Source organism: Camelus bactrianus, chromosome 4 (assembly GCF_048773025.1).
Source record: "Camelus bactrianus isolate YW-2024 breed Bactrian camel chromosome 4, ASM4877302v1, whole genome shotgun sequence".
Lineage (NCBI taxonomy): Eukaryota > Metazoa > Chordata > Mammalia > Artiodactyla > Camelidae > Camelus > Camelus bactrianus.
Window position 1 is genome coordinate 58,265,070 of NC_133542.1, and position 25,002 is coordinate 58,290,071.

At 35.6% G+C, this 25,002-nt stretch overlaps 1 protein-coding gene across 1 annotated transcript in view; it reads left to right on the top strand.

The window, feature by feature from the left end:
* UGCG (UDP-glucose ceramide glucosyltransferase) overlaps positions 1-24,257 on the top strand; it is a 41,475-nt gene extending 17,218 nt beyond the window's left edge. The window contains exons 2-9 of the mRNA XM_010970077.3: positions 3,939-4,080; positions 12,684-12,786; positions 13,605-13,706; positions 15,210-15,322; positions 18,368-18,546; positions 20,104-20,190; positions 20,690-20,879; positions 21,507-24,257. Coding sequence (XP_010968379.1) covers positions 3,939-4,080; positions 12,684-12,786; positions 13,605-13,706; positions 15,210-15,322; positions 18,368-18,546; positions 20,104-20,190; positions 20,690-20,879; positions 21,507-21,677 — 1,087 coding nt within the window. The 3' untranslated portion in view covers positions 21,678-24,257. The remainder of the gene's footprint in view (positions 1-3,938; positions 4,081-12,683; positions 12,787-13,604; positions 13,707-15,209; positions 15,323-18,367; positions 18,547-20,103; positions 20,191-20,689; positions 20,880-21,506) is intronic.
* The last annotated feature ends 745 nt before the right edge of the window (positions 24,258-25,002 follow it).

Sequence of the window (25,002 nt, forward strand, 5' to 3'; positions counted from 1 at the left end):
CTGACTGGTGTGAGGTGATACCTCATTGTAGTTTTGATGTGCATTTCTTTGATAATTAGCACTATTGAGCATTTTTTCATGTGCCTATTGGCCATTTGTATATCTTCGTTGGAGAAGTGCTTGTTTGAAAGGTCTTCTGCCCATTTTTGGATTGGGTTGTTTGATTTTTTGTTATTAAGTTATATGAGCTGTTTATATATTCTGGAAATTAAACCTTTGTCAGTTGCATCATTTGCAAATATTTTCTGCCATTCTGGGTGTTGTCGGGTTTTTTTGTTTTTTTTTTTTACTTATGGTTCCTTTGCTGTGCAAAAACTTACAAGTTTAATTAGGTCCCATTTGTTTATTTTTGTTTTATTTCTATTGCCTGAGTAGACTGCCCTAGGAGAATATTGCTAAGATTTATGTCAGAAAATGCTTTGCTTATGTTTTCTTCTAGGAGGTTTATAGTGTCTTGTCTTATATTTAAGTCTTTAAGCCATTTTGAGTTTATTTTGTGTGTGGTGTGAGGGAGTGTTCTAACTTCATTGATTCATTGGACATGCTGCTGTCCAGTTTTACCAACACCATTTGCTGAAGAGACCATCTTTTCTCCATTGTATATTGTTGCCTCCTTTGTTGAAGATTAATTGACCGTAGGTCTGTGGGTTTGTTCCTGGGCAGAGTAGGATTCTTGTATCCTCACTACAAGATAAATCCATGGGGTATGAAGAGAAAATTTTGTGTGTGTAAGTGTGTGTGTTAGTAAGAGAGAAGGAAGGAGGGAGGGAGGAAGAGGAGAAGATAAATAGATAGATATTTGGGGGAGGCACAAATGAGAATTTTTTTTTTAAAGGTCCTCTGATTAGAGTTATGTTTGTAATCATTTTGAGTAGAAATTTCAGATATAGGACTTTCCATCAGTTCACTTCGCCGTAAACCTGGAGAGGGCTTCATTGTTGTCTGCCAGGTCAGCCTGTCTTTGATTAAATGCTTCATTCTTAGTATGAACTCATAAGGGGATATCTGTATTAGCATTTAAAGTAAAATGTCTTAATGAAGGGGGAGAAAGTTAAAATAGGATCAACACTAGCCTATTCAGCACAGTTTAAATTGTTGTTATTTTTAATCTAAATCCTTGCCAAATGCGGTGTGTTAGTGGGCTATGTTTCTCTGTGATTGGTCATCATGACCCATGTATGTTTTGTTACAGTTCACCAGCACTTAATGATCAGAGAGTGGGACCAATAGATTAAAAATTACTGGGATTTAGACTTCTTATTCTGCCCTCCATGTCTCAAGCTCTTTCATGATTTCAGTACCTTTGCCACTCATCCTCCCTGTGCTGCACTCTGGATAATTTCTTCCAATCTAGATTCCAGTTCTCCAGTTGTCCTCTGAACTGTGTGCACGCAGTCTTCTCTACCACCTGTCTGTTGAGTTTCTGATGTCAGTGATCACCGTTTTCATTTCTAGACATTGTGTGGTTCTTTTCATATATTCATGGTCAACATATGGTGGTCTCTCTCTTTCTATCTCTTGGATTTTGTTCAAGCAACACCCTTAGTTTGCATTCTGGGTACCAAACCCACGTGGTTAAGTGTTCTCCAAGGAGACTTTTTTTTTTGCTTTTATTCCATTTCACTTAGGACTGAATCCAAGAGAGGCAGCCTCCCCATCTTCCCTCTGTGGGCCAGGATTTTTCTGCTTTGCCTTTCAGGGATTCCATATTTATAGAAGATTCTCGGAACAGATTTTTTTTTTTATCATGCTTGTCTCAGGCTGATCACCATCTCTAGGTCACTGGAGACCAACAGATGATCCCAATGTAAGCGTCAGCTCCTACACTCACTGACTCAGAGGTTTCTCCTCCTCTCTGACCTGGAAGGCTTTCCTTTCTTTTCTAACAGTCCAGGCATACATTTGAAAACATGCTTTTAGTGTACTTGTATTTAAAAAATGAGAGGAGAAAATGATAAATATTGTATAAGAATTTTATGTGTGTGTGTGTTGGCTTGTATATGAATTTTTTAAAAATCTCTGCAAAGATAAGCAGGAAACAAATAATGCTGAGTAAGTAGTGTTGGGAATGAGACAGATGGGGGACGAAGGTGACCGGGAAGCTTCTTTATCTAAACCTCTTAATATTTTTAGTGATTTGAACCATTTGGATATATTACCATTTCAACGAATTAAATACAGAATATAAACTTTTTCCCACTGGCAATCTGGAGTTCTCTACTGGGTGAGTTTCTCCAGACAGCTAGTCTACTCTTCTGTTAGAAATGGAATAGTGGTCATTTTTGTGGTTATGTAAATTTCCGATCATGGTTTCACCTCTTCCCAGCCCTCCAGCTGAACTCTGTAGATCAATATTTTCCAAACTGTCTGTGGCAAAGGATCAGTTCTTTAAAATTTTCCAGTCTGTCAGGGACTGACACTTTGGTAAACTGCAGTGAAACTCAACTACTGATTACATGCTTGGATGGCATGGCACTGTCAAATCGCTATGAAAGTTTCTAAACACTTTCTCTCCATTTCTTCTCATTGCTGGCCAGTAAAAAGCAACTTGTGGACCGCCGCCACACTGAGCAGCACCACTATAGATGGGAGTCATTATTTTCTGGCATTTGGTGCTGTGGATCAGAAGTCGATACCACACTGTTCTTTAAATATTTTTCCACTGTAGGTGGTAACCCATTTTCTTTCTGTACGGATGTATTATGGCCTTATCTGAAACACTGGGTGTTTGCTGCAGCACACCCCTCCCTTAATTAGGGGAGCGAGCCTGTGGCTCACTGCTGGGGCTGATGGTACTGATGTACTGTCAGAAATCATTCATAGATTAGTAGTGTATTTCATCTAACTTAAGATGCATTGATACTGACATTTTCTTGATGGGTTCTAGCAGGGTTGTTTTTCATGCTACTGAGTCAGGACTGCCATCTGGCTGCCAGCAATTGTAAGATGCCATTGATTTCCAAGATGTTAAAATGTGGAAGAACACATGTCTTAAAATATCCTGCAGATGGCCCCATGATTGTTGCAGCCTCAAATTACTGTTTGAATGCGTGGAGACTTGCTTATGAGAAGGAGGGAAGTTGCCTTTCGTGACTTCCTTTAGAAACTTATGGCCCCTTCTCTCTATTGTGACATCCTGACATGAGCTGGGACCCATCCTCTCTTGTCTAATTGGTATGGCTTCCCTCATTAGGAGCCCTGTGCGGCAGCTGCCTTGGGATGGACCAGTCCTGAGAACCTTGGCCAACTTATCTGTGAATTGATGGCACTGGTATATCTTCCAGTGTCCTTAATAGATATTTTTCTCATCATGGAGGTTTTTTTTCCCCCCATACCTTCAACTTGCCCCTGGTCCATCCCTGCCATTCTGAGCTTGTGAATATTGGCAGTTCTGTGATTTATCCCATTTTCTTGCTTGCCATCCAAGCTGCTTGGTAGTTCTTTCAATCAGGTGTTGTGTGGACTGTTTGTTATAGAAATTTCTCACATTTTTCTGGTTACTCTTCAGTATTTTTCTGATGCAGATAGAGATTTTTTTCCCCTCCTGCTCTTTTTATAGTTCTTTGGCCACTTTGATGGCATTTTGGGATGAAGGGCAGTTAATGTGTGGGTTCATAACATTGTCCTTCATTTATTTCTCCACCACATACGTATTGAATGCCTGCTCCAGGCATAGTTCTAGGTACTGACTGCAGCCATAAACAACAGTCTAAGTTCCACTGGGACATTCACTCTGCTCAGTTCTGGTTTTCCTCAACTGGAAGCTTACCTGGTTCTACTCGCCTGCATTTTTAGATATCCCATTAGAATGTCAAAAAAAATTTTTTTTAACCTTAGAACTTAGTAATTTATTGGTAGCTTGGTACAGACTTTATATAGATTTGGCACTCGTGTATTCTCCAGAAATGAATGTTAATTTATGTATCATTTGTTTTTAGCCGATTACACCTCAACAAGAAGGCAACAGATAAACAGCCATATAGCAAGCTCCCAGGGGTGTCTCTTCTGAAACCACTGAAAGGAGTGGATCCTAACCTAATCAACAACTTGGAAACATTCTTTGAATTGGATTATCCCAAAGTAAGTACAGTGTTGTACTCATAGGAATGGGCTAGACCATATGTTTTTTTTCTTCCTCATAGTAAACACTTAAAGAGGAATTCTGACACTGTATCAAGTGAAGGTATTAAAAATTCATGATGGTGTTGGCCTCATAAAATGTATGCTTTATTAACAGCAGTAGTAATCACAGGACACACCCATTTATGATAAAAACTCTCACCAAAGTGGGTATAGAGGGAACATATCTCAACATAATAAAAGCTATATATGACAGACCTACAGCCAGCATGGTACTCAACGGTGAAAAACTCAAAAGCTTCCCACTAAAATCTGGGACAAGACAAGGATGCCCACTATCACCACTCCTAATTCAACATAGTCCTGGAAGTCCTAGCCACAGCAGTCAGGCAAGAGAAAGAAATAAAAGGGATCCAAATTGGAAAAGAAGAGGTAAAAGTGTCATTATATGCTGATGACATGTTACTATATATAGAAAACCCTAAAAGGTCCACACAAAAGCTACTAGAGCTGATTGAAGAATTCAGCAAGGTAGCAGGTTACAAAATTAACTTTCAAAAATCAGCTGCATTTCTTTACACTAACGATAAATCAACAGAAGAAGAAAGTAAAGAAACAATCCCCTTTAAAATAGCACCCAAAGTAATAAAATATCTGGGAATAAATCTAACCAAGGAGGTGAAAGAATTATACACAGAAAACTATAAACCATTGATGAAGGAAATTAAAGAAGACTTTAAAAAATGGAAAGATATTCCATGCTCTTGGATTGGAAGAATCAATATTGTTAAAATGGTCACACTGCCCAAGGCAATCTACAGATTTAATGCAGTCCCTATCCAATTACCCAGGACATATTTCACAGAACTAGAAAAAATCATAATAAAATTCATATGGAACCATCAAAGACCTAGAATTGCCAAAGCATTACTGAAGAGAAAGAAAGAGGCTGGAGGAATAACTCTCCCAGACTTCAGACAATACTATAGAGCTACAGTCATCAAGACAGCATGGTATTGGTACCAAAACAGACATATAGACCAATGGAACAGAATAGAGAGCCCAGAAATGAACCCACAAACTTTTGGTCAACTCATCTTTGACAAAGGAGGCAAGAACATACATTGGAATAAAGACAGTCTCTTCAGCAAATGGTGTTGGGAAAACTGGACAGCAGCATGTAAAACAATGAAGCTAGAACACTCCCTTACACCATATACAAAAATCAACTCAAAATGGATTAAAGACTTAAACATAAGACAAGATACAATAAACCTCCTAGAGGAAAACATAGGCAAAACATTATCTGACATACATTTCAAAAATTTTCTCCTAGAAGAAATAAAAGCAAGAATAAACAAATGGGACCTAGTGAAACTTACAAGCTTCTGCACAGCAAAGGAAACCAGAAGTAAAACAAGAAGAAAACCTACGGAATGGGAGAAAATTTTTGCAAGTGAAACCGACAAAGGCTTGATCTAAAGAATATATAAGCAGCTCATACGACTCAATAAGAAAAAAATAAACAACCCAATCCAAAAATGGGCAGAAGACCTAAACAAGCAATTCTCCAAGGAAGACATACAAATGATCAAAAAGCACATGAAAAAATGCTCAATATCACTAATTATCAGAGAAATGCAAATCAAAACTACAATGAGGTATCATCTCACACCAGTCAGAATGGCCGTCATTCAAAAATCCACAAATGACAAATGCTGGAGAGGCTGTGGAGAAAGGGGAACCCTCCTACAGTGCTGGTGGGAATGCAGTTTGGTGCAGCCACTATGGAAAACAGCGTGGAGATTCCTCAAAAGACTAGGAATAGACTTACCATATGACCCAGGAATCCCACTCCTGGGCTTGTATCCAGAAGGAAATCTACTTCAGGATGACACCTGCACCCCAGTGTTCATAGCAGCACTATTTACAATAGCCAAAACATGGAAACAGCCTAAATGTCCATCAACAGGTGACTGGATAAAGAAGAAGTGGTATATTTATACAATGGAATACTACTCAGCCATAAAAACCGACAACATAATGCCATTTGCAGCAACATGGATGCTCCTGGAGAATGTCATTCTAAGTGAAGTAAGCCAGAAAGAGAAAGAAAAATACCATATGAGATCGCTCATATGTGGAATCTAAAAAACAAAAACAAAAACAAAAACAAGCAAACAAAAACAAAGCGTAAATAAAGGACAGAAATAGACTCACAGACAGAGAATACAGACTTGTGGTTACCAGGGGGGTGGAGGGTGGGAAGGGATAGACTGGGATTTCAAAATTGTAGAATAGACTACACTGTAAAAAAAAAAAAAAAAAAAAAAAAAAAGTAATCACAGGACAGAAATGGGGTTGAGAAAGGGGTATAAATTCCTTTTCTAACTGCCTGTAGGTTGATCTGAGTTAGAAATCCCTGAGTAGAGCTCCTGGAACTCAGGCATTAAGTGCCTGGTAGTTTGAGTGTAGAGATTTTTATCCCATAAGAGTCATAGTGATAGGGAAGAGCAGTGTTCAGTGGTCTGACGTCAGAGGCAGGGCAGACAGAACTAATGGTAAATCCCATTGAAAATCTGGCCTTTGAGGTTAAAATCAGTGATAATACCTAATTTTTACTTTTTCTGGGTTTTAATACCCAATTGGATTGCTTTTCTCATTTATCTATATAATCTGTTCATCTCTAAACTCCGTTTATTCCGTTTCTTGGAGACTTCAGTTTTCTTGAGATGGGAGTATTCTTTTTATTTCTTCCTTTTAGTTTCTTAGGAAAGCTTAACAGGCCTTCGTTTTTATATTTAGCTCTAGGGCAGCTTTTTAAATTGCCTACTGGAGACACTGCTTTTGAAGAGGCGTTCTGGTGGTGGTGGATTACCTGTGAAAATACACCTGTAAATTTCTACCTGCTTGATTTTCAGTCCAGTTTAATTTCTCCTCTGTGGTCTCCATCCACTTGCCTCAGTTTTCCCCCTTATTGCCTCAGTTTTTCGACAGTTTTTGCCACTTGGAGACTCTCCCTCCTGTTTCTTTAGGACAGTGTAGCCCAAGTCGTGAGTAGGAAGAGGGTATGTGCACACCACGCTTCTTGTGGTGACTGGTTTTCATGCTGTTATTTCTTTTCTTTTAACCAGTGAGAAAAATAGAGGAGACATAGAAGCAATAGCCTTCATGTCGCTCTTATTAAGTATGTAGACATGAGTATCATTCAGTTACTTTTTAGTGTTGCCATATTATCACTTTTGGAGTTTTGGAGTCTAGATGTTTGAAGCTAATTTGAAGCAGAAAATTATATATTCCTTCTGGTTTGTGTGTGTCTGTGTAATAATTTTAGAGATCTGAATCATGCCTGGATTATCTAGTTAATAAATTAAATATATAATTTTTTTAAATAAGAAGCTATATGTATTTGACTTTTTTTTTTCAAACTAAAAATGCACACAGTGGCCTTTTTATTAGAGAGACTGGTAACTCAGGAAGGTAAATGAATTGAGATAAATTCAAATAAAATAAATAGAGATAAATAAAAGTAATTGTAAAATAAGCTTTGTAATAAGAAAAATGGAAGTTTTTCAAGCGTCACATTATAAAAGTAAGTGCAAAGGAGAATTTATTTTTATGACTGGAAGAATATTTTCCTTTATTATGAATAAATCTCAGAGCATAATGTGGAATCATATGCAGTTATCCTTGTGAGACTTAACCTCACATTTCAGTTTTTTTAACCATCAACCGACCCTATCCCCTTTCTCCATTCAACCACTCTTAAAACTTAGTTATGGAATTTTTATATTGCAGCTCTAGTGGGGTGACACTCATGGAACTTAAATGGTTTTGGAAGTTAGTGTGGGTTTAAAGTTTCTTAAAATAACTGCAGGAACATATGTATCCATTAATTAGGGACATTTGGAATGAGTCAACAATTGATTTCTTCTTCTGAATGAAAAAAAATTTTTTTTAATTACAACTTGGAATTATTTCTAGAGTTCTAGTTTTCACTTGGTTCTTTTTCCTTGAAGCTGTGTCATTAAGGCATTTGAATTTGTTGAGGAGAAAGTCATTCTGATGCTTACTATAAAATAAGTAACATTATATGCAAAGATTTTTTTTTTTTGGGTCACAATTTTATTTTCTAATTATAAAAGTATTGTTAGCTGTGCAGATGGAGAGTTTAGAAAGCAGAGCAGAAGTGGAAAATACCTACAATCTAAAGGAAAATTCTGATCTCGTGGCGTTTTATTTGTTTTTTAAAATACCAAACGCCATGGCAAAGTTTCCTCAAGTGACTGAAATTAAACCACTGAAATCACACAGATCTGAGTGTGAACATGAGTTGTTTGTCACCAACAAGGCAGGTAGTCATGAAATGAACATTTGTGCGACTGCCAAGCCCAGCACACTTAAATATTTGCTTTTTGTCAAGTATGAACATTGTTTTATAAAAGTATGGAGATGTTTTCATTCTGGATGTAACTTGTAACTTTTTCCTCCATTATTTGATTTGGAACATTATAGACTGGAAAAATATATATGTAACATGTTGAAATTCCAAAGTGTTATTTAATTTTGGACATGTATAAGGTTTACCACTGGTACTTGTTCTGAATTTCTAGGTTTAAATTTTGGTGAGACTATTGTTATATTAATTGCCCTGAAAGTACTTTAAATATCTTATAAATTCACCTTATGTTGCTACTGATTCTTGGGAAAAAGTTCTTCTTGGAAAACACATGAGAATGAAAAAGTGATATAATTCATTTTTCACAAAATTGAATACCCATTTGGCATCAGCATGGAGGGCATTTATGGAGAATTTCAGACATAGCAGGAAGATCCAGTACTCTGCATCTGAAGTTGCTTGATGGCTTTGTAATTTCTGGCCATATGAAGAATTTTAAAATGAATGGTCAGTGTTATTAACAGAGTGAGGCTATGGCAATTGTGATTTTCTTTTCTTTTTGTGCAAATATAAAATTGGTTAAAAATCTTCTAAGTCCACTGCCGTATTTAGATTCTTCATTGTCAGTGGTATAGCTGTCCTTAAGAGAAAATTAAGAGAATAGGGGTCTTCTAAGAAAGAGTTAAGTGTTGAAAACAGGATCAGTTATCAAAAGAGCAACACAATACAATGTCATAAAACTACTAAGTCTGAAAGATTAGGAATTTACCAAATTAATTTGAAAAACTATAAACTAGTTCTTGAAAGTAGGTAAGTTTTTAATGTAACTCATCAAACCTTTGAATTCAGAGCAGTTTTCTTACAAAATATCTTTTTCCTGGCGTCTATCTTTCACTCAAAAGTTACCGCAGTACAAATGTATTAACTTAACAAAATTTTCTGTAAACATGATGTGTAGTTATTATAAATAATTCATGATATTCCTGCTTGATGTGCAATATAATATATATGTTAAAATATTTCTCTAAGAGGATATTTTCTGTTATTTACTATAGGAAAGAGTTTACATTCCTAATGTCTACAGGGCTGAATCAATGAGGAGATTTAAAAAATATTTATATACATAAATCTAGTATTATTTAAGGATCTAAATTTACTCATAAAAGCAAAAAAAAAAGTAGCATTCATGATTATGGCAATTTCACATATTTAGTTCTTAAATATCAAAGGGCCAGATCCCAATTTGGATTTTCTGTACCTCTTCTTGTACTTAGTCATTTTACTGTTTGAAAAGAAAAAAGGAAAATCAGTCAGTCTACCTATTTGTATAGCAGCCTTACTAAAGATTTAACGAAGGTTTATCTCATCTAAAATACTCTGGGATTTATCTCTAGATTTTAGTACTCATACTGCGTCCATTTATAGTGGAATTTATTATACCTTATATCCCCTTCAGATTAATAAAGTAAGTATTTTTCTTAAAATATTTTAAAATGTAGTATTTTAAATAAACATTGTATATTTGAACATATATATATATTTATACCTATTTCTTTAGGTAGTATAAAAATACCTGAAAAATTATTTAAAAAAAAAATTTTTTTTCAGTGGAGATACTGGGAACTGAACCTAGGACCGCGTGCATGCTAAGCACACGCTCTACCACTGAGCTATACCCTCCCCCTCAAAAATTATTTTTTGCTAGCTAAGGAATCCTTTAACCAATTTAATATCTTGTGTTTTGCCAGTTGCAGTGTGGTTGGAGTGACTTAACTGTTGAAATACAGAGATTCCTAGCAAATAAAATGTTCGATCAAACTGTGATGCCCCAGAGGTGATTATCCTAGCTGAAAAATGAAAATTCCTGGCTAAAATCTAGTACTTTAGAAAGACAGCTGGAATGCTACTTCCAGTTTGGTATAATTTTCATTGTCAGAAACCAATAAGCGATGTGTTTAAATAAGAGTCTGAACACTTCAGTTGATGTGAACTGAGTTTCATTTGCACTCTGGCTGAAATCAGGAGGTGTTTGCTTTTCATTTGAAATTAAGTTTAAGAGGTATAATCCATAACACCAAAAACTAAACCTTGCATTTGAATAAAGGTAAACTGTACTTCCCTTACTTATACTAACAGCATATATTTCTCAAAAATTTTTGCTGCAACCTAGTATAACTTCTTTCTTCCCATGGAGTAGATTTCTAGTACTATATGAAGCTTCCTCTTGCTGGGGAAAAAAGCTAAGACTAGCTTTTTAATAATATTTTATGGAACTATATTGCTTATAAACATTTTCTTCCCTTACGTTCATGCATACCTGTAAAACAGCACAAATTATAAAAGCATTAAAGAAACTGTGCTGTGTTTGGAAAAACAAGGAACTCTTTAGAGCAAGCCCAGCTGAGCAGCTCACTGTCGTAGGAAAACTAGTTGTTACTTTTACCCTTTGGAAAGTCACTTAACCTTTCTAATCTTCATTATTAAGGTCACTGCCTTTTGGCAGCTCAGCTGAACATTGTTTTGGTTGGAAGGATGGTTGACGCTTTATGGGACTCAGAGTCAACTCTTGAAGAAATTTCAGGGTGTGGCAGGAATGGGTACCTATCCCATTCTCAGATTTTCATCTGATCTCTGAAGACCAGTGGCTGCAAAGTTGCTTAATTATTTCAGTACCTCTCAGGTGGCAATTTTGGTCAGTCATCATGAAAGGTGGATATTGGATAGAATGTGCAATAATAGTAGGTAGAAAGAATGAGGAAAGTATACATTCCTTTCCCCTCTACTTAATTATTGAGAAAACATTTTCTTCCTCTTAAAAAAAAAATCTTACCTTGTTTGCTAAACCTCCTTCATTGATCTTAGTCCTGGTCCTTATGTGCTCAACCACTAAATTCTATTGTTGCCACTTTTTGCTGGGATAATATATATTAGGCAAACAGTAATTAATTATTGTGTCCAAGGGTGCTGTAAAGGTTTTATTTCCACTTTTTACTTGTGTATGCTTATCAATGGAAGTAAATAAAACAAGCCCTCCCATTACCTGAGATAGTCCCTGTATGTTAGACAGTTAAAAAAAATAATGTCCTTAGCTTTGTTTTTTAGAATACATAGCTTTGTTAATTTTTTGTGGACCTAGTTAATCTCCCTCCTTTGCTGAAAAATGTTCAGTCTGTTTTAGAAAGAGGGTTTGGTAGGAAATTTGCCCTTGAGTCAGCATGAATTTATCACTACTTTTGAAAAAAAAAATTACTGCTTAGAATACATATCCCACAAAATAATACAGTAGCATCCTTATATGTGAAAGCAAACATTTCAAAATTTCAGTAGTTCATTAAACTGTCAAGTAGAGGTTTAGTTCAAGATTTTATAAACCTTCTTACAAGTCAGAATTACCTCAGAGATTCTGATTCGAAAGTTTTTAAGAATGGGGCCCAGTATTCTCTTTTTCAAATAACTATTCCAGGATAATTTTGACACAGCCAGTCACGTGCTAAGAAACGACTTCCTTAATTTACTGTCAGCAGTAAACATAGCTCTGGGCAAAATAAAAGTCCTAGGTGTTTTCATAGTTAAAAGGCTAAGCATGCCTTTCAGGCTGGTACATTTTTAATCAAATCAGATTCTATTTTGCTCCAAAAAATGATTATACAACAAAAAAATCTAATATCATTTTGTCCTTTTCATGTGAAGAGTTTGGGAGCCCCTTAAATTTATCATAATGGTATTTAATAGGTAATTTTTAGCACCTTGAGGAAATAGTATTAAGTTCAGAGACCAGTCTTCAAGAGAATGGAGGGTGTGTTCCTTCTGTTTGCTTACTATGTTGCTTTTACACTGCTAGGCACCCTGTGAGCATCTGGTTAATCTTCAGTGACGAAGGCCACGGAGAAGCTTGGGATCCAGTTTAACTGCTAGGGTCATGCCTATCTGGGAATGGCAGGGCTTGGCTGTGGGCCCCACCAATCTCTTCACCCTCTGTTCAGCTTGCAAACAGGCCCGCTCTGGAGAAGCTGCTGTCCATTCAAGTAGCACTTGATAGTCACTGAAGTGTTCTCATCCGTTATGAATACTCTCTTAACTTTTCAACTTTGTGTGGACAATTGCTTGTTTTTCTTACTGCTTTTTGATCCGTTAGTACATGCTAATAATAAGTGCTTGTTTTTGCAAAAGAGGTTAATTTACATAAAATATGTTTTTTGACTAGTATGAAGTACTCCTCTGTGTTCAAGATCATGATGATCCAGCCATTGATGTATGTAAGAAGCTTCTTGGGAAATATCCAAATGTTGATGCTAGATTATTCATAGGTAAGTAACAAATTCTGCGATAACCTTTTTGCTTGAATACATTAAGGACCAGTAATCTTCTTTGCATTAAACCGTAGATTAGGGTGTTAGCCACCCACCGAAGTTATTAGCACGTTTGCTTTATGCATGTTTGTTAGATGTAGTGAAAGGGGTTTATAGAACCTTTTGAGAAAACTTAAGTTATAAAAACAAAGGTTTTTTTTTTTCATACCTAGGATTAACAGAATTACCCCCCAAATTATGCCTTACTTATTGATTAGACGTAAGAGTCAGTTATTTTTGTTTCTTTAGTATTTTCAACCTGTAGCCTTTTCTATATCTCATTGACTGTAATCGGGAGTGGGTGATAGAATTCACTTTTGTTAATATTGCAAAAAGAATCTTTTTCCAAAGGCCTACAGGCTTATTTTAAAGATAAATGATATAATTTCCTTTTTGAGAGTGAACAATTTTTTCTAAATATATTATTGTGAATAATAAGGAACATGAAACAAAATGTTAAAGTATGTTTCAATTATTAAATATGCAAGTGCTTTTCATTCTCTCTGCTATTCATTTGTGTAATAGAAAATATTTTCAAGGGGGAGTGCTTGCTTAGCATGCACAAGGTCCCAGTTTCAATCCCTGGTACCTCCATTAAAAAAGAAAAAAAAAAGGTAAATAAATAATAAATCTAATAAATCTAATCCCCCCGAAAACAAACAAGCCAAAAAAAAAAAAAAAAAAAAGGCTACTTTAAAAAAAAAAGAATACTAAAAGAAAAGAAGGTATTTTCAATGTTGCATGAATCTCTCACTGCTGTACTTTTAAATTTTTAGGTGGCAAAAAGGTTGGCATTAATCCCAAAATTAATAATTTAATGCCAGGATATGAAGTTGCAAAGTATGATCTTATTTGGATTTGTGATAGTGGAATAAGAGGTGAGGTTTTTCTTCTTTATTTTATAAAACTTCTCACTCAGTGACAAAAATGCCAAAAGCAGTCTGGAAATACACTTGTCAATCCTATTTGTTTACCTAATAAAGTCATTCATTTCATCATTATTTCATGGTACTATGTCAAGTCATACTAAAATTTTGATTTTTTTTATGCTAACTGGAATGTTACATGTGTAAAAAATGTTTTCATTTTGAAGAGAAAATTCCAGCTATTAAACAAAAATGGTTGTGAGTCCATTATATTATCTACTAGCTTTTCCACAGGTGTAAATTTTCCCTTGTTCATGTGACACTTCCCTTTTATTTTAATCTGTTTGTGACATGTGCAACATACTATCTCAGGGATGGAAATTAATAGGTGCATATTTCACTAGACATGTATACATTTATTAGGATATATTCATGGCTTCTTACTTAGCTGATTTTAGCAGGAAGCCATTTATATATTGAAATTACAATTTTCACTTTTGCATTTTTAAACATACCTATAATAGTTTCAGTGTTCTGTAATATTAGGCTATATTCTAATTACCTCAAGTTTCTCAACCTCAACCCTTTTGGGCTGGGTAATTCATTGTTAGGGCCATCCTGCAGGATGTCCAGCAGCAGCCCTGGCCTCTACCCACTCGATGAAGTTGCACCCCCTCTCTTATTTGTGACAGCCAGAACTGTCTCTAGACATGGCTAGATGTCTTCTGCAGAGCAACAGTTGACTATGTGTATTTAAGGATTTATACAATAGATTTAGCTCCTTAAATACTTGAAGGAAATAGAGTGAAGTCATATAAAATGATACGAGATTTTTGCTATTTGAAAATGAGGCTATGATTTAAATTTTATCAGCTTAATATGTGCAAATTTGAAAAATCAAGTGTGGCACTCCTAATTAATTAGGATCATTACAGATGTATCAATTCACGGGCAGAGATTATGTTCATTTTTCACATTTGCTATCTTATATTATTTACTATCACGTATTTGTTTGTTTTCAATGTACAAATCTCTATCAGGTACATTCTCATTCAGTTCCCATTAGCAGTTTTATGAGGTAGAGTATCTCATACCCTCCAAGAAAGTGGAGGTTCTTTTCCTATGGTTGGAATAGAGGAGCCAGAAAGACAATTGAGGTCCTTTGACTTTTGCTCCTGTACCTTTTCCACTAAGACACAGTGTCCATTATTCTAGTTTGAAGGTTCTGAAACAGAGGCTGTTAACGTTTTCAAGGTATATCCTGCCTCTGGCACATATGAGGTATACACCAGCCTGCGAATGTCCAGAATAAGTTGGCTGTCATAATTCAGCCTTTTTGAAATTTTGTATTATACTCAGGTGATGGAGATTGATTTTATTACATCCAAATATAAAGAAAGAATTTATTAAGAATTTAATAACTCACAAAATGTCTGTTGCATTGGTGGGTATTTTACTAAAAGGAAAGTGTTTTCCTCTCTCCCTCTGCACCTTTTCTTTTCTTTCGTATCATAGTGGTTCCAGACACACTCACTGACATGGTGAACCAAATGACAGAGAAAGTAGGCCTGGTTCATGGGCTGCCCTATGTAGCAGACAGACAGGGCTTTGCTGCCACGTTAGAACAGGTAAGTGCAGTGGTCATAAATAATATTCTTGTCTCGGGGAGGGTATAGCGCAAGTGGTGGAGCGCATGCGTAGCACGCACAAGGTCCGGAGTTCAATCCCCAGTACCTCCATTACAAAAAAATAAATAAATCTAATTACCTCCCCCCACTAAATAAATTAATTTTTAAAATAATAACAATATTCTTGTTACCAGACCCTTAATCGCCCAGAAGTCAATGCTGAGTGTTGGGATGAGCTCCCTGAAGTGAACTGTATGAGGTCTGTTTTAACCTACTGACTACTGGAATCCTAAATTGAAAGTAGCTGTTTTCCTTAGTGAAGAAATGCTTGGCCCCTGGGATCACTCACAGTGAACTTGCTGTGCCCTGGCAGTGAATGACGTGCCCAGGAAACGTCTTGTGTTCTCATACACTGAGGACAATATATTCTTTCTCCTCGTGGTCCTTGCTTTTCAGTCCTAGCGTTCAGTTCCACACTGTTGACGTACATAAAAGTACGTGTTACTTAGTTCTTTCAAAGATCCAGTCTGAGAAGAATCTGTTTTAAGTATCACAAAGTATTTCAAATATACAAAAAAAGGGGAAATTGTTCATATAATTACCAAACCCATTTGAATCCCTTCTAAAACAAATTTCTAAAAATTATCTGAGCAAACTATTTTGTGTTTCCCATTTTTTAATCCTCACCTTATAACAGAAATATAAACTTAGTGTGTAGCAAACTATAAATTATGGGGAAATACAAGTAGTAAAAAAATTTTTAAAAATCTACTCCCAGAACCCTACCAATTAGAGGAAGTTTCTGTTTTTCAAAACTAAGGTGGTTCTTGTTTTAGCCTTTTAGCATCCGCATATTTAGCACATTTTTTTTTTCCTATGTATCTTCTGAAAAACAAAGTTGAGGTAGTACTCAGAACAATTTGTCTCTTACTTTTGTCACCTCATAAGCTTTTCCCCATATCATTAATAACTTTTTATAAATGTAATTTTTATTGTTTCTACCAGAGTCTATTATATGTGTATCATGTACTTGACTTAACCATTCCTGTGCCATTAAACATTTAGGAGGAAAACTTATCTTAATGTTGTAAGGGAAAAATACATGGTTTCAGTCTCTAAGTATATCAGTTTGCTTTTAAGCATATCTGCATTTATGTTCTTTTGAGTTATAATCATCTGAGCAGATAAAGGTACACTTAACCTTTGACAATTTGAACCATGATTTTTTTTTTAAATTGTAGTTGATTTACAATGTTGTGTTAGTTTCTGGTGTATAGCATAGAGATTCAGTTATACATAGATGTATTCTTTTTCATATTCTTTTTCATTATAGGTTATTACAAGATATTGAATGTAATTCCCCATGCTTAATATTGCCTATGAATATACTTGTCCTGCTGCAGGAAATCATTAGTCTTAAATACCAGAGTTTTTCTTTAGTAAGAGAAACTCTGGGTGGTTACTTTAAAATAAAATACTTTTTTTTTTATGTGCCACATTGTGTTTTTGTTTTGGAAATATCCAGCTGATTTATATGTCAGTAATAAACATCTCCTACATTACACTCACTTCCTTAGTTTAGGTTTAATCCCTAAAGGTCACTCTGCCATCCTCAGAGTGAATGGAGATCGCCCAGAGGAGTTGCTCCAGTCTGTAAAGAAATCCTAGGAACCTGCAACACAGTATCTAGTCCCACCTCATTCCTCAAACCTCAGTTAATAACTGCTTAGGGAATTAAGATGTGTGCTTCTGGTTTTAGAAGTTTGGTTCAGTTCAGCCCCACAAACATTAGGACTTCATTCCAGTCTGGACTTCGGTAGCAAGAATCAAATTCTTAACCACCTCTGATAATTCTCTTATTCTGCATTGTGTATGTGACTTCTGCCATTGAGAGAGATTAACTGCTCTCTGTTTCAAGCTGCAGTTGCCCTCCATATCTTTGGGTTCTACTTTCATGGATTCAACTAACCACAGACTGAAAATACTTGGGGGAAAAAAATTCCAGAAAGTTACAAGAAAGCAGAATGTGAATTTGCCATGAGCCTGCAACCTATTTATATAGCGTTTACGTTGTACTTAGAACTCTTTACACAGCATTTACGTTGTGTTAGGTAGTGTAAGTAGTCCAGAGGTGATTTAAAGTACACCAGGGCGGGTGTGTGTAGATAATATGCAAATACTGTGCCATTTTTATACAAGGGACCTGAGCATCTATGGATTTTGGCATGGGCTCCTGGAACCAATCCCCGCTGGGTGCAGAGAGATGACTAATTAGAAAAGACACCATATCTAAGATGTAAATAATAAGTAGGGTTTATGTCTAATATGTTCAGTAATGAGCATCTTATTCTACCAGTAATTTAGCAGCTTGCATTTCTCCTGACTTCAAGGCATATCTAGGAAAAGGGCAGTAAAATGGGAGGCAGAATTTTAGTGTCCACCCTGTTTATGAAAAATACATTGAAAAACGGGGGAATTGGTAAGAAGCTCAGTGACTCAGGGGCAGGAAGCAGCTAGCTATAAAAGGAATTAGGAAATAGGATTATTCTATAGGTTGATATACCCATAGGTGTTGTGTGTTTGCGTGTATACATATGCATACATACACCTATGTATGTAGATGTGTGTGTATTTACATGAACATTCTGAAAACAGAACATACTGAATTTTAATGTTTTATGTATCAATGAGCGATATTTCTAACCATCTCATTTCAATTCAGATTAAGTTTTAATTTGATACATCTTTGAGTCTTGCAGTTTTAGAGAAACACACATTCATTTGAGAATGGAACATACTTTTCCCTCCTACAAGTAATAAATATTTCTTCCTAACAGTGATAACAACAAGAATAGTCAGTCAAATAAGAAATTACTAACTGCTTGCTATATGTAAACATTTTGTACAACTTTTTACCCAGGTAATTTATGTATCAGTAATAGAATATTCACCCAATCATACTTAAATTCATTAGGAGAGAGAATTTATAAACACCATACTTTACCATAAAATTCTAATCGTATACGTATGTTTTTGTTTTGGCAGGTGTATTTTGGAACCTCTCATCCAAGGTCCTATATCTCTGCCAATGTAACTGGTTTCAAGTGTGTGACAGGAATGTCTTGTTTAATGAGAAAAGATGTGTTGGATCAAGCAGGAGGGCTTATAGCTTTTGCTCAGTACATTGCTGAAGATTACTTTATGGCCAAAGCAATAGCTGACCGGTAAGAAAAAGAAATTAAATTAGGTCGTTGTATTTGGGGTTCCTAACTTCTGTTGATTGATTCTACTTGTTAAACCTATGGGTTAAGAGCTAGTTTACTTTTTTTTTTATTTTTTGCTAGTGAATATAGAATAGTTTAACATTTTTAGAAGATAATTCCTATCAATTATTCATAGATACATACCAAAGAAGCAAATAAATGTTCTGATTTTTCTACATTCTTCAAATTAATGTGGTTTAAAGTGATTAAAATGAAGCTTCTCTGTGATTGTGAATTTTCATTGTTATGGATATACATTTTTATGTGTTCTAGAAGAATTAAAAATATCAGTGCAGTCATAAACCAGTAGGTGAAAATTTAAAGAATGATTTCAGGTTTTGAAAATTTTCCATAAATTATTTGATGTTTTGCTAAAGAGCCACCTAATGAGTCACATGATTGACTTAATAACATTTCTCTATCACAAAATGACATTCTTTTGCTTTTTTAAAGGGGGTTGCTTCGTTGTATGATAACTTGCTAAAGGTGCAATTTTAAAAACTCAAGTATGTTTTTAAAATTCTCTACTCGCAGTGTTCATGTGGTTCATGATTCCAGGAGATACATAATACCACTTTTGTTCACATTCCTTCTTGAATATCCACACATGCATTCCCCCCACTTTTTTTTTTTTTTTTTGGTTAATAGTGTTCAGGGACACTATGAAATACAGAACTCACTCCGCTTAGTGCTTTCAGAATTCCTGTACTTTAAGCTTATTAAACTGTAAACTGAGGGATTATAGTCCCTTCCAGTTCCTAGATGGGACTGTCAAGAATCTCCATAATGACTAAAACATGTGCAAGTGTGATGTACCCTAAGTAGTGTGCTATCCTGAGGACGAGGCTCACCTGAACACTGGCAATTGCTTACTCTTTTTTTTTTTTTAATTAAAGTATAGTTGATTTACAGTACTATACTAGTTTTAGGTATACAGCATAATGATTCAATATTTTTATAGATTATATTTCATTTAAATTTATAACAAAATACTGGCTATATTTCTCTGTGCTGTGCAATATACCTTTGTTGCCTATTTATTCTATACATTGTAATTTGTATCTCTTCATCCCTTACCCCTATCTTGCCTCTCCCTCCTTCCTTCTCCCCGCTGGTAACCACTAGTTCTCTGTATCTGTGAGTCTGTTTTTTGTTTAGTCATTCATTTGTTTCATTTTTTAGATTCCACATATAAGTAATCACATAGAGTATTTGTCTTTCTGTGTCTTATTTATTTTACTGAGCATAATGCCCTCTAGGACCATCCATGTTGTTGCAAATGGCAGGATTTCATTCTTTCTCACGGCTGAGTAATATTCCATTGTGTCTATGTGGTGTATATATATGTATATATCTTATCTTCTTTATCCATTCATCTGTTGATGGACACTTAGGTTGCTTCCCTATCTTGATAATTGTAAACAGTGCTGCCTACTCTTTAGAGTGATGAATACATAACCAGTCATTCTTGCACATTTTCATCACCATAGCTCATTTTGTAATTGTCTTCATTTTCAGAGGTTGGAGGTTTGCAATGTCCACTCAAGTTGCAATGCAAAACTCTGGCTCATACTCAATTTCTCAATTTCAATCCAGAATGATCAGGTAAATCAACTGGCTTTCTTCTTTTCATTCTTGTTAAAAGGGGAGGGGAGAGTGGTTTCTATATGATCTTAACTAGGTTTGAAAAAAAAAAAAAACCAACTAAAAGTCAGATTTTCGTTTACTTCCAGAATAGAGAGATTAACTTCTTTATTAAAATAAATTTAATGTCTAAATATATTTTCTTTTCTTTGTAACACTGAAAGCTTTCAAAAAAGGGATATTGAGACTACATTTTTTTATATGCTGATCTCTATTTTCTGACTTTCTACCCTTTGAGTTTTATGATATTTATTATCGAAGTGTAGGCCATACAAATGAATTAGTAGACTTTTTTTTCTTTGAGATGCTAAATAAAAAAGAGGAAAAAAAGATTCGTTCAATACTCTTTAAAGAGGAAGGCCTTTATATAACAGGGTAAAAATGCTGGTCATTTTGAGAAAAAATTGGTTAGTCTTGTACCTAGACTGTTGTTTAAAGAAAATCCTTTTTTTTTTTTAAGGTGGACCAAATTGCGAATTAACATGCTGCCTGCTACAATAATTTGTGAGCCAATTTCAGAATGCTTTGTTGCCAGCTTAATTATTGGATGGGCAGCCCACCATGTTTTCAGATGGGATATTATGGTATTTTTCATGTGTCATTGCCTGGCGTGGTTTATATTTGACTACATTCAACTCAGGGGTGTCCAGGTATGTGGATAGGCGTGAGAAGGTTGGCAGTCACTTGGTGGAACTAAAACACTTTTAATTTAGAAAAGGTTGGAGAAATCTATCTGAGCCATTCTTCAGCTTCCCAGCAAAGGTTAAAATCAGGTTGAAGCATTACTTTCCTTAGTGGAATGTGGACACAAAGCGGAACTTGATTTTCAACTTTCAGTTGGTTATACAGTCACTCTTATTAAAGCTCCCCAAGAAACAAAGGAATACAAATAAATTGGCAAATCTTCAAACTAAAAATATGTTAGGATAGCAGTTATTTTAATGCTGCTTCTAATCTTCATTGACATTTTCTTAACCAATATAGCATGTCAGTTAAATGATCTAAAGAGGCAGACTTGATTTTATAGTGTGTATTTAAAAGAGCCAAATCAGGAAGGGAGGGTGTAGCTCAGTGGTAGAGTACATGCTTAGCATGCATGAGGTCCTGGGTTCAATCCCTAGTACCGCCATTAAAAAATAAACAAATAAAACTATTAAACCTAATTACCTCCCCTCTCCCCCCTCAAATAAAGAAAAAAGAGTGGAATCAAAGAATTCCGTTTTTTAACTATGTCTTGAGTCTGACAGTAAATAATGTTTAATTTTTTTAATTCCTAGGGTGGCGCACTGTGTTTTTCAAAACTTGATTACGCGGTAGCTTGGTTCATCCGTGAATCCATGACAATATACATTTTTTTGTCGGCATTATGGGACCCTACGATAAGCTGGAGAACTGGCCGCTACAGACTGCGCTGCGGAGGTACAGCCGAGGAAATTCTGGACGTATAACTACAGCACCGTGACTGTACATAAAGGAAAAAAGAGAAGTATTATAAGTTATGTTTATATAAATGCTTTTAAAAATCTACCTTCAGTAGTTTTATCACATGTATGTTTTGGTATCTGTTCTTTAATTTATTTTGCATGGCACTTGCATCTGTGGGGGGAGGGTGGGGAAGAACACATCTGTAGTCTTGGCCAAAATGATTATACTTTATTTTGTGGAAGTGGAGAATCAAGAGAATTGGTTCCAGGAACCTGGGTTTGGTTGTTGTTGTTCGTTTGTTTTTTAAAAATACATAAATGAATATATATATATATATATATATATATATATATATATACATATATATATATATATGTGTATATATATATGTATATATATATGAATGTTCTGCAACAAACACTATGACAGTATCCTTCAGTAGAGGAAGTTTCTTACTAGTGAGTACACTCTTTTAGAGCATTGATGGGATGGCAGCCGCTTTGTTTTGGGGGTAAGAAAAGACTAGAAGGTACTCCCTTTTCACGTGTAGAGTGAACGGTGTGACGCAGTGACCAGCCGACAGTGAGGCACTGACTGAGAAACTTTCTCATGCTTTATGCCTACCTCTTGTAGTCGTTGCAGAGCAAATGTAAATTGTAATAAACAGTAGCTAGGCCTTGCAAAAACAAACGGAAAAAAAAAACTTTAAAAAATAATAATAAAAATAAAAGAGCTGGAGTCTAGTTATTTATATGAATCTGTGAGAAATATTTTTTTGGTCTCACCGCAATGAACCAAAAGTGGTTGAGTTTGGTTTTTAATTGTAGCCATGTCTTGAAGGCATCTTTTTGACCAACTCTCGTTGGTTCTGTCTTGAACCATTGTTAATCACTGTGCTGGTAAATCTTTCCTTCCCTGTTCCTCACCTGACCCACCCTATCTTTCCTTAACTTTTTTCGGGGCGGGGTGGGGGAGGGAATTGGGGGGGAGTTGTTTTAGTGTGAGTGGATGTTTTGATAGTTGTGAGGAAAAATGCATTTCAGACACATTTCACACATGAGCTATTTTCTTACACAGTATGTCTTATTGTTAAAAAGAATGTAATTTCATGATACAGGTATTTAATATCTTTTTTAAGTAAATCAATATTCTAGCCATCCATCAATCAATTGCAGTAGAGTATTAAGAGGGGACAGGATGAGTTTTAATTTTAAAATTAATCAGTATCCAACTAAGTCTACTGTGTATGTGTTTTTTTTTTTTTTTAATTTACTATTACAGTTAGTCTAGTCTTATTTAAATTGGATTTTTGTATTCCAGTTTGTATGACATAGTAGACTAGACCAGTGCTGGTTGTAAATGCATGCTCTGTTTTGTGCTTCTCTCCCCATCAAGCCGCTAAGCTTGCTTGTCAGGTTGTGCTTCACTTGTGGTGAACTGGACTTGTTTTTGTTAAAAAATACATATATATAATAATAATAATAATAGGCAAAAATGTAAGGGACAGTGCATAAGCCTGCCTACCTTTTCTTTCTCTCTCTCTTTCTTTTCTTTTCTTTCTTTCTTTTGTTCTTTCTTTCTTTTCTTTCTTTCTTCCTTTCTTTGTGGAACTTTCTTCCTTCGGGATTGGATGGCATGTTGTCCACATGAATGCCTGCTGCAGGGCTGATACTGGCAATATGGCAGCTTTAAACCCTAAGTTACTGCAGTTTCCATGTCAAAGCATAATGTGTCACATGTTAGCAATAACTACATATTCATAAAAAATGAACACTTTTCCACTTCACTGAGCCAGTTTCATTTCATTGTCCAATGAGTCTATATACATGGTTTCAATGGCAGTATATCTCTAAATGGGCATATACAATGTGTACACATTACAGACGAGCTTTTTCTCTGGGCCAAACTACTTCATGCAATTTTTTTTTTTCCTTTTTTCTTTTTTGCCTTATGATGAATTTGTTTGAAGGGCATTTTCTTCACGAACAAAGGCTTTGATGCATCTTCCTTTCTGTGTGAAACGGGGGTAGTGTTGTTCCCTGAGGAAAGTTGCACAGTGAAAACCAGTCTAGTTGTGACCCACTCTTGTATTTATTTTTTTTTTAAATCACTGTATCACACAAACTGAATTTTGCTGACCATGTTTGTAATTTGTTGGTTTGTTTAATGAAGTTTGGTTGATGCCATCCTTTGCACTGCTGAGGTGAAATCTTGCTTCTTACTTAGCTTTCTGCTGAGCTCAGTATGGGCAGTGTAACAACAAAACCAAAATGGCTGGACAGACTTCTTGTGTTTGTAAATATGAAAAGTGACTTGTTCTGTACGTGTGTTTTTTATGTGGTAGTGGAGTATTTCCTTTAAGTGAAGCTTCACTTAAGCAGACAGAGTGACTCTTTGTTTAGCAAGTTTAGAGTGATGATAAAATCGTAAGAAATAATATAAATGTTGAAGAAAGCATCACAACAGAACTGTTGGAGTCCAAATTTAATAAATTGTTTAAAAAAAAAAACCAAGTGTCTAGAATATATCATGTTTATTATTTAAAATCATTGTCTTAAGTTTTTTGTTCAAAAAATAAAAATTTGAATACAGTCAAAACATTAGCAATCATGTGTTTTTGTTTCCTGTCTTTCCTTTTATTTTTATATTTTTATAAATAATTTAACTTGTTCCACCATTCACATCAGAACTATTTGAAGAATTCTGTAGTGTTAATTTTGACATCTTCCCTTTACCTGTTCTGCAGGTAAGACTTATGACTTAAAGTCAGGCTTTTCTGTGTTGATTGCATGTTAAAATCACTTGGAGAATGGGGAGGGTATAACTCAAGTGGCAGAGCACATGCCTGGCATGCACAAGGCCCTGGGTTCAACCCCAGTACCTCCATCAAAAAAATATTTAAATAGATAAACCTGATAACCTCCACCCCCACCCCCAAAATAGCTGGAAGTATCACCTGAAGAACTTGTTAAAAAAAAAATACAGATGCCTGGGCCCTGCCCACGGACAGTCTGGTTTAATTATTCTGGGCAGGGTCTGAGCACTCTTTTTGGTCTGGCGCGGGCAGACTTGAGAAGCGCTGGCCCATTATAACAGTTAGAAAAGACACCGTGGTCCTTTAGTCCCCTCTCACCTGTGCTTACAACCTGAACTCAGCCTTTTAGCTCTTACCATCCTGAAGGCTAGGAAAGGTAGGTCCAAGGGGAAAAGAATGGAATGGCTTTGCTACTGGAGACCTAAAAGGGAAACAGAGTAAGCATCACTCCACACACTGTCTAGGGTCAGGCTCCTCCCAAGCTTAGAGGCAGCCCCAGGCGTGTTTTACCACCAGCCTGGAGAGCCAATCCC